The sequence below is a fragment of the Vicugna pacos genome, unplaced genomic scaffold, assembly GCF_048564905.1.
Source record: "Vicugna pacos unplaced genomic scaffold, VicPac4 scaffold_164, whole genome shotgun sequence".
NCBI classification, from domain to species: Eukaryota; Metazoa; Chordata; class Mammalia; order Artiodactyla; family Camelidae; genus Vicugna; species Vicugna pacos.
In genome coordinates, this window is record NW_027328844.1 from 385 (window position 1) to 10,514 (window position 10,130).

At 52.7% G+C, this 10,130-nt stretch overlaps 1 protein-coding gene across 1 annotated transcript; it reads left to right on the plus strand.

Annotated features, from left to right (window-relative positions):
• Positions 1–1,066: 1,066 nt before the first annotated feature.
• Positions 1,067–9,904, plus strand: LOC140695171 (uncharacterized). The gene is made up of 7 exons (XM_072958033.1): positions 1,067–1,105; positions 1,262–1,382; positions 1,961–2,039; positions 7,144–7,331; positions 7,530–7,728; positions 8,325–8,391; positions 9,304–9,904. Exons 2-7 carry the CDS (start codon positions 1,293–1,295, stop codon positions 9,626–9,628), a joined length of 948 nt encoding a protein of 315 aa, XP_072814134.1. The 5' UTR covers positions 1,067–1,105; positions 1,262–1,292; the 3' UTR covers positions 9,629–9,904.
• Positions 9,905–10,130: the final 226 nt, after the last annotated feature.

Below are 10,130 nucleotides of genomic sequence, written 5' to 3' on the forward strand. Positions count from 1 at the left end.
ACAAGAAGGAATTCCTACACCAAGAAGTTTGCACTAACCAAGCACATAGGAAAGGAGCCTGAATTGTGACTTGGGGAGATGGTTTTCCAGGACATTAGTTTGCCATCTAGGTCTACAGAAACTTGCTATTCCATGCCCCAACATCTGGTCTCCCAACTTATTGGCCTGTCCTGCACTGAGGAGAATTAATTTCGACTTGGTAACACTCCTATCTACCTAGAAAGCTGGGCACTGGAGCTGAGTGTTATGGAAACAGGCCAGCCAAGACAAAAGCACCAATCGGAGTGTTGGAGTACTCAGAATTATTATGCCGGTGGGCTCAGAGGGGCTTCGGCTCCGAAGTTTTGAGTACCTCCAAGACGTGCACATGAGGTTTTAAAGGCTTAGTTACAAGTAAGGGGGCATTAGCCAATAAGGCTCAAAGAACAAAAAGCAAGGAATAAGTACACTGGAGCTTATCAATTTGTAACAGATCACATTACTGACACTTGTTGAGCTTGGAATTACGAGTTAGGTTGTTAGGCCAATAAACTGACACTAAACTTCAGATTTACGAGATAGCCCAGCATAATTTAGATCAGTAAACTGACACTTATCACACTTAGATTTGTGACTTAGCTTGTTAGCCCAGCTGGACTTTTCCTTCACATGAGGACAGCTCTCCCACACCCAGGGAACTACTGTGAGCCCTTGATGTTTCCACTAGGGTGGGGTATGGTTTACCCAGGAGGGATGGGGACTATGCACCAACACTCAGGCAGTCTGCTCTGTCTGGGGCTCTGATCTTGTACCATCCCGCTCCCCGCCAGCCCAACACCTGGGACAGTGGAGCTAAGGCAGAGATCCTGCCTGCCTGTTTCCCAGCGTGTAAAAGGGGAATATGTGCTCTTCCCAAGGTAGTTCTGAGCGACAACACCTGCGGGTGCTTGGTTCTCAGAGCAACAGAAAACCCAGCTCCGCGTGGGGGCAACGGGTGTGATCTCCCTAGGGTTTCTGCAGAAGCATCGGACGGAGGGTTGGATCACGGTGGTAAAATTGAGCTGCGGGGCTTGAAGGGTAGCAGAAGGGTACAGAGGCAGGTCTGCCGCCTAGGGGTGCCCCAGAGGTAAAGCTTTTTTTCTCCAACTCCTCTAAGACCCTCCCTTCTCCAGATCCCTTCCTTCTCTCTGCTCATCCTGTCCATCTGTATCCCTCCAATTTTCCCGTCCTCTCCACCCGCTCCCATCTTCTCCCTCCCTCGCTGTCCCACCTTCTCTCACAGAACCCAGAGAGGATCGCTGGCCCTCCTGCGCATGCGCAGTCAGTGCCAAGTGGTCCGCTGGTTGGGAGCTCCATATCCGAGCCGGGGATCGGGCCCAAAGGCTTCTCAACTACGTCGCCCGGTAGGCCTTTGGTTCCTGCCTGGGGTCGGGGCCTCTGACTGTGGAAGTGCAAGGTGGGGGGCTCCTGGGAAAGGGGTCAGGCGGCTGCGGGAGGGCGGTCCGCCTGTCACAGACCCCAAGGGCGCTAGTCAGCCCGTGTTCAGATGAATTGCTCAGGCCAGACCCCTCTGCCAGCGCCACCTGCCCCGGCGTCCCGGCCACAGTGTCCAGGGCCTGGTGTGCACCTGCCATCTCTCACCCAGCCGGGATCCCCTCAGTCCGCGGCTGGCGTCCCCTTCCCCTCTCCCTCCCGCTAGTCCTCTCCTCCCGGGCTTCCTCTTCTCGTCCGGCGGCCCGTCCCCGCCCCTGGGCGGGCTGTGTCCCGGGCGGGCGGGGTCTGCGGACCCGGACGGGGGCGGGCGCCTGGGACTGGGGCTGGGGCTGTCCTCCGAGCGAGGCTGCAGCCCGCGTCCCCCTCCCCGCTTTCCCTGCCCCGCGACCCCGGGGCTGCCCTGCTCTCCCTTTCCCGCTCCCTGAGGACCAGCTCTGTGGCGTGGGCGCTGCTACCTGGGCTGAAAGCCTCCGGCTCTAACGCCCAGCTTCTCCTGGTGGAGTCGGGAAAAGGGAGCGTCACTGCTAAGCGAGGTTCTGTCTCCCCCCTCCATGTTTCTGCCTCAGGTAAGCACCTTGAACACTTTCAGGTGTTATGATGGCGGTGCTTGTTGATGTCACGTGTTTTTATAGTGAGAGGGATTGCAGTGGTGAAAGCAGGGCTTGGTTCTGTTAAAAATGTGCTGAAGGCATGAGGCTGTGACATCCTCCTTCCTTCCCTCTCCCAGGGTGAAAGGAGTGATCCTCGATTTTCAAAAGATAGTTACAGTCCCTAACTAGCCCAGCCCAGCTATTGTGCGTTAACAGGAACAGCACCACCAGAGGCCTTGGAGACCCAGGGATATTGCAGTCCTAAAGTGCTCCTGGCAGAGTTTGGCTTGTTTAGGTTTTTTGTTTTTCTTAAATTGTGGGACAGACTAGTGTATAAACTGAAAAATAATTGTCAAGAAATAATTTTCATAGGACAGTTTTATTGTGATATAGTTCACAAACCATGAATTCCATCCATTTAAATGGTACAATTCAGCAGCTTTTTGCATATTCACAGTGGTGCATCCATTATTATTCCAGAACGTTTTCATCACTTCAGAAAGAGCAGTGGAAATGAATGACCTATCCACCCCTCCCAAGTGGTGGTTCTAAAGAAATTTCTTGGCTATTCCTGACCATAAATTAACTTGTTATATTCCAAGAAAAATCTGGTAGGAATTCTAACCAGAATTGAAATGAATCTGTCTATCAAAACAGGAAGAATTTATAACTTTATGGCATAAACTTCTTCTACCCATGAATATATCTGGGACCCTATCTTTTCATCTGACCAGAGCCTGGCCCATGTGAAGTTCTCACTACTTTTTGGGCTTGTGAATGATGAGATTCTATACATCGTTAGTTGCAACTGTAGCCTTTCACAGAAGAGAAAAGTAACCTCAGTGAAGCAAGTGACTCTCTGATGGTCAGAAAGAGTGACAGCCAGTGCTGGAGTGATCCAGTGGACTTGGTGTTTGCAGCTAGATTTCTCGACCACCTACAGTTAAGGGGATTAGAGAGTTCTTTTATTTTTTCTTAATGGCGTTGCATTTATTTTTACTTATTTTTTAAAATTATTTTTTATTTAAGTGTAGTCAATTTACAATGTTATTTTCAAGTGTGCAGCAGAGATTCAGTTATAAACATATGCATATGTATATATATATGTTTTAGATTGTTTTTAGTATAAATCACTACAAGAAATTGAATATAGTTCCCTGTGTTATATAGCAGGCCCTTGTCATTTATTTTATATTTACTAATTTGTATCTGTTAATCCCCCCTTTCCTGCCTGCTAAACACAGTTTGCATTCTATGTCCATGTGTCCATTACTAGGAGCACCGTTTTTCCTAGTAATATATGCTCTTTTGCTGCTTTCAGTTTCAGTAATTCCATCTTATCTGTGGGCGCTTTTCTTCTGGTGGCCTTAATGTGGTTTGCACACGTGGTAATAGAGATCTGTATTTGGGAGAACCCCAGGCCTCGTGTAGTCCCTGGTACAGAGTGCCCACTGAATTGATGCTTGAACTGGGAAAAAAGCACAGTAAATGTTGGAATTTCCACTATGGTTGAGAATTCTATAACCTCTTTTGACAAACTTAATATTGGCTGCACCCATTCTGGGTAATTTGGTGGAAATTCATGTTATGGTGGTGAAGAGACGGGGCCTTGTATGCTTCTTCTCTTTCTGTTTTCTAACACTCATTCTCCTGGGCCTTCCAGATCCTCCCCTAGAAGTGCCAGGTCTGGCTTGGTGCTGCACTGAGGCAATATTTGTTAATAAGGCCCTTTCCTCATCTCTTCTGAGCCTCCGGTTTTTTCTCTGCACAATGAGGGCTTAGACTAGATAACTACTTTTCAGTTTCTTTTAAAGCCATGTTTCCTTTGAGAAACAGAAAATGCAAATCTCTCCTCTCAAACCAACCCTTTAGATTTTGAAAAGTCCTCCAAGGAGTGACATAGCTCTTTGTGGAAAATGAATGTGATTGTGATTCCAGGTGACACAGAAAAGACTCTTCGGAGATTGATTGCAGGGAGAGGGCAGGAAAGGGGCAGTATGTCACACTTTCTAGTGTGAGCACTGGAGCAGGGGCTTGGATTTAAATACGGTGTCTGACGTGGCCTCTCTCTAATCTTGTAGAATGTGATAAACTTCTCTACCTCAGTTTCTTGATGTGTCAAGTTGGGGTGATAATATTTTAAGGCTTTTGTGAAACATTATGCACATAAGCCATTTGTGTATGGGTAGAAACAAGACCTGCTAGGGATTCAGGGATTTGTTTAAAAAAAAAAATCTTGTCCATAGCACTCTGTCTGTGTGTATTTAGTAGTTCCTGAAGGGTGAGGGTGAGTCTAAAGTCCATCGTGGGACAGGTGGCCCATGGTTCTCTGTGCCCCTGAATGCCCCCTCCTCCCCAGTCCTCTTCCTCAGTCCAGGATGAAGTTCCCTAGTAGATTTACTCAGAGGTCTTGTGAAAATGGCTATTCATTTTATTGTTTCACCAAGAAGGGCTGCCATCATGACCTCAGCCCTCCCCGGCCGCCACACCAACCCGGATCCCACCCCGGTCCATGTCCACTGGCCCCGCCAACGGCGCTGCCGTACGTTTACCGTCTGTGAGACGCCGCCCCAGAAAGGATGTCGGCCGCCGACTGACGCGGCCAGAACTAGTGGCCCGGCCAAGCAAGCCGCCATCCCCAGCAGCAAACACCGCCATGGCCCCGGGCAGCTGCACACTTCCGGAGCCCGCTGCCTGCCCCAGAAGCGCACGCCAGCCCGCGAGGAGCGCGGCGTCTTTATCCATGGCAACGCCGCGGGGCCCTCCCCTAGCGCTTGCGTCTGCGTCCTCCCGAGGTTAGACGTGCGAGAGCAGAACTTTCGGAGCCAATGGGAGCAAGGGCGCGGCCAGGACGGGGGTGGGGGGAGGCTTATGGGGCAGCTGGGCGGGGCCGGGGCGGGCGGGGCTGCGCGGAGGTCCTCAGCTGCAGGTGGCACCGGCCGGAGGCTGGGGCAATGCTGCCAACAGTGGGCGCGGCGGCGGGGCAGCGGGGCGGGGGCACCCTCACCTGTCTGTGTGCGGGGCTCAGCCTGGGCTCCGCGGCCTCCGCTTGCACCGGAAGTGGACCCAGGCTACCTGTGGGCAAGATAGAGGACTGAGCCCAGGCAGGCACGTCTGGCCAGGTAGGGCACCTGAAGTGCAGATCCGCCAGGCCGGCTGCCGGCCTTGAATACGCGCTGCTAGGCAGTTTCCAAGAAGACGGGATCTGTCCCAAGAGGGGAGGTAGGGCAGGGTGCCAGATGCCTGGTTGGGTGCGGTCTTACAGGAGAGCCACGTTGAGAGGGTGCAGAGCAGCCCCTGTGTTGGCGGGGCTAGGAATTTGGGGTATAGGGTGGGGATGATGTGTGCCATTCCCTGTGGTCTCCCAAAGAACTCGCACCCCCAAGCAAAGGACCCTGCTCCCTCCACCCTTCACTGCATCCCCTGCCTTCCCCAGCACCACCGCCCCTGCCCCCGGAGTGTCCCATGACCTCTCCCCACACCAGGCACCGTCCCTGTTACAGGTACTTATCTCCTGGTGGTTCCAGCCCAAGGGTGGGGGCTGTATCTAACCAGTTAGGATGCCTGGAGCCTTTGTATGAAGCCTCAGACTATAATGCAGGCGTGCACAGAGGCCCCTCAAACAGGATTCCCTGCATTCCCTCCCCACCACGCACCCACAGCGCAGCTGCCACACCAGGCCAAGCCTGCAGGAGGACCGCTGTTCCCTCTCCTCCTGTCCCTGATCAAGAGTGCACCGCCCACACTGCTGGGTATTTAGTGGGCCTTAGAAGAGCAGCTGGTATTTTCATGGACAAATATTTGCTCTTTTGGGAAGAGTTGAGTGCAAAGGGATGTAGGGTATGCCTTTTCTGTTGTCCTGGAACTGGTGACTAGGATGCAAACTTAAGTCAAAGCAGTTTTTAGAGAGAGCCGCAATATATCTTACCCAAAGATCACTGTTCCCCTACAAAGGCAACACCACCTGGCGGGTGGGGTCCTGGTCCCTCTTTCTGGAGGTTGGGCTTTGCACCCTCCAGCTGGGACAGAGCCCGAAACAGCTCTGAACACGCTCCAACAGGCTTTCCCAGCACAAACTGCCTTTATTTTGAATCTGGCTGAAGGAAGCAGCTGAGAAATCTGGGTAAATCTTCCTGGGTGTAACCATGCCTTTTGTGCTGAATGAAAGAGCGGCTCTCCACATGCTAACAGCTTAGAACTGAATGTGTGTCGAAGCCTTCATGCATGTAGCATGTTGGGAACAGCGTTTCATGGTGAGGGGAACTCTATAACTTACATGTGTATGGGGAAGCCCTCACTCCAACAGGGTTTTCCTGCACAAACTGCCTTTATTTCGAAATTGGCTCTTGCTGAGAAATCTTGGTAAGTGTTCTTAAGTGTAGCCATGCCCATTATGCAGGATGAAAGAGCGGCTCTACACTTTTTCACATCTCAGAAATGAATGTGTGTTGAAGCCGTCATTCATGTAGCGTGTTGGGAACACAGAATTTAGTGGTGAGAACTATGTAAATTACATGTCTATGATGAAGCACTCTCTCGAGCCGGGTATTCCAGTGCATACTGCCTTTATTTCGAAACTGGCTTCTCAGAAGCCTGTGGTCTCCACTGCAGGTCTGTCTCCAAACCCAGGGCCAGCATGGTAACTCTGCTCCCCCTGTCTATTCTGGAAGTTCTAGGTGTCCTCCATGGCCCTTCCACCATTATGTTTTTGGAAAACCCCGCAGATGGAATGGGCCTGAGAACAGGAGAGCTGGATGCCAGAAGCCACTGCCCAGTGTGAGGCTCCTGGGAGGGGCATCTCCTCTCCGTGGGCTCTGATCTAGCCTCCCCTCTCCCCCACCCCCACCCCTCTCCTCCTGCATTTCCTGATTGATCCCTGGATAATGGTCCATACCAGGAATGACCTGGGAGAGGTTTTATGAGTCTTTAAGTGGAAAAAAAAAAGAAATCTTTAGACAAGTTACTGAAAGTAACTTCCAGCTTTACCGGGAAAGACCTCATTCCAATGTTTAAGGCTAGTTGACAGGGTGTCAAATTGCTTAACCACTCACATCTGAGCAAGTGCTACCTCTCTCTCCAGCTCCCCGCAGCATCCACCTGTGGCAACTTGGCCAAAAGAAGGCAAGAAAGCTCTTTCCCCTCGCCAGCACCAGCGTGGCTTTGGAGTCAGTGGAGGCTGAGAGAAAGAGCCCCGCCCTGAGGTTTGAGGGGCCTCCAGCCACAGCCAGAGGAGCGGGGGTTTTCAGAGTGGCCCAGCAGGGAAACCAGGCAAGGCCACCTGGCCCAAGTCTTCCCTGCCCAGAGAGCCCCATGAACTGCTTTGGGCCACACTCCCCGTTTGGGCCCCCTGCAAAAAGATACCACGGGAGCCACACCTGAGAAGGCAGAAGGACAGCCCTTTAGCCTGGGGTCCCAGCAGGTGTGTCCTGTGAGACCTGTGGCCACATAAGTTCCTTGTCTCTCCAGGTCACTGAAGGGACTGTGCTGGGCATCTTGGTGGTCAGGGACATGGGAACACCTCTAAACTCTGAAGAAGGACAGAGAGACTCTTCCTGGAAGCAAGGATTCCAGGGAGACACCTTGCCCAGAACTGGGGGACTGTGTCCTGAGCAGACCCCTGGGAGGCAATGTGGGGCTGTGGGGTCCTCTTCTGAGAAGGGAGCAGGTGAGTTTTCCGGGGGTGGGGTCCTGCTTTGTCCAGACATGTCCTTGTGTAAGACTCATTTACAAACACCTCCAAGTCCACCTAGGGGTGGCCCCAGAGGTGGGGGTAGAGGAGGAGAGTGAAGGGTGCAGACTTAGGGCCCCCTGAGCCACCCAGGGAGCCAAGGGTCAGTGGGAACATCTTGGGAGTCTAGTGCAGGGGTGGAGGACGAGCACTAAGAACATGCCAAGTCATGCAATAAAGTGACCCGTGACCACGAGACACAGGTGGCCGTACACCAAAAGAGGCAGATAGAAATTTAGACCCAGGATCTGAGAACCTTGAGAGGGGCTGGAGGGTCCCAGGAACCCTCAGGAACAGCTCTTCTAGGGGCACAGACATCCCAATACACACATTTCTCATGGAAGCTTTTTGGGGTGCAGAGTGAGTTACCAGGATCCTGAACTTAGTATGGAATCACGGTTCCTGGCAATAAATTGCTGTCATTTGTCCCTGGACATGCACAGGGGAGCTGACTGCTGTGGGGGTCACTGCAGGACTAGAATCTTCTGGTGTCTGCTCTGTGACCACAGAAACCCAGGGGGATTTCTCAACAGGAGAACCTGGAGACCATGCCTGCAAGGACCACCCTCATGGGATGGCCAAGGAGCTCGTGGTACCCAGGTCACCAAGTGACGAAGTTGTGAGGTTGCCTGGGGAATCGTGGGGGCATGTAGATTTCTGAGGTCAGCACGTGGGCCCAGCACTGCTGGATGGTCTGCACAAAGAGGGGCCTGCCCTCCTGATGATGGCTCTTAACACCTGCAGGGAAACTGCTCCCAGGGCTCCTGGAGGTCCATATTGAGAGTGTCCTGCCAGCCTTGTGGGGTCACCTTCCCCTGATGCAGAAGCAGACCTCTCTCCCTTGAGGCCCAGGGGACACCTGGCTCAGGTGCCACCTGTGTGCCCTGGACACGCAGAGCCCCAGAGCTCTGGCACAGCCTGGGGTGTGGTGGTGTCCGGGCAAGAAAGGCCCTGGGAAGGGGGTCATTCAAGGGCAGAGGCCACTCTGCAGGGATGCTGGACCTGGCAGCAATGCACTGCTTCAGTACTCCCTTGGGTTGGGTCTCCAACCTGTGGGATGGAAGGGCCACTCCTTCCTGTGTTGCAGTCGGGGGAACTAGATCCATCGTCAAGGTCAGCCCTGAAAATGGAGGCTGCGCTACCTCCATTCCTGGAAAGAAAATCAGTCCCCTCCAGTCCAGGTGATTCAGAAAGTCATTCAGCAATGTTCGGGGCCCCCACTTTAGGCTTTGAATTAGAGCTGAGCGGCTTAGGAGGCCAGATCCCTGACCGTGGCTCCAGGAGCAGGTTTTCTGCTGGGGGACAGGATCCTCACAAACACCTGTGTCTTTGTGGGACACTCCCCTCTGACAAGCTGGGAGGCAGGGTGCAGTTGTGGGAAATCGTGTTTACATGAGCAGAGGGCCACCATGTGGTGGGGGCACAGGAGACTGTGAGAATGAGTCCCACAGCCTTTCTGGAATCAAAAAACTGGCAAATGTGAAAAAGTGCATAATTTGTTTTATTGAACAGGCTGCTTATGTACGTTTGGAGGACCAGGTTCAATGACTCAGCATCCCTCCAGGACAATAGCCTCAAGAGAAGAACAGACAGAGCAGGAGGAGATCTGGGGTTTCTCCCAGGAATGAGGTGGAACAGGGATTTCTGCAGATTTGCAAGGAGTCCCCGACCACTGAGCATGGGGTTACAGCCCCACGAGACCCCTGTCATGTTTGGCTTGGGCTCTGGTTCTGGCCTGCTCATGTATTCTTCCAGCAGAGTTCCAGAAACTCAGAGGGTGGACTTAGAGGGGCTGCGTTTGGAACCTAGTGAGGAGTTGGAGGGTCCTTTATATTGAGTCCCTTCATCCTAATCACCGTAGCTGAAGCCCAACACCCCCCAGGCCCCCATGGTTGCCGTGGAGGGAGAACAAGCCTGGCAGGCGACCTAGGGGTCCCACTACTGTGTCCTTCCCTTGTCTTCGTTCCCTTTCACCCCGGAAGGTGTGATTGTCTCGTGTCATGGTGGCCTCCACAATGTCCCTCCCAGTAATCTCTCTTCTCCATCAGGTGGGGTTCCCAACCCCGCTCAGCCTTCTCTGCATGGATGCTGAAGGACCAGGCCCACCTGAAGTTCTGAGCTCGAGCAGTAAGGTGGAAACAAAGAAACCAATGGAAAAAAGAAGCAAGTGATTGTGGCAAAGCTCCCCACCACAGAGAAGCTGCCCTGAGTGGAAGGGAGAGTGTGGGCATGCCCGTTTGTTTCCTATCTCCCAGTGCTCTTAGCTTTCTTATTGCCTACCTGCATGGTTACAACAAAATGATCTGCAAAACTGAAAATATTTACTCTCTTGCTTTTAC

What these genes read in the sequence shown, in the direction of transcription:
- LOC140695171 (XM_072958033.1), top strand. Translation starts at nt 1,293, where the DNA reads ATGCGCAGTCAGTGCCAAGTGGTCCGCTGGTTGGGAGCTCCATATCCG. An exon ending in TGGCCCAGCAGGGAAACCAG is followed by an intron (nt 7,332 to 7,529) that starts GCAAGGCCACCT and finishes TTGTCTCTCCAG; the next exon opens with GTCACTGAAGGGACTGTGCT. An exon ending in CTCTTCTGAGAAGGGAGCAG is followed by an intron (nt 7,729 to 8,324) that starts GTGAGTTTTCCG and finishes ATTTCTCAACAG; the next exon opens with GAGAACCTGGAGACCATGCC.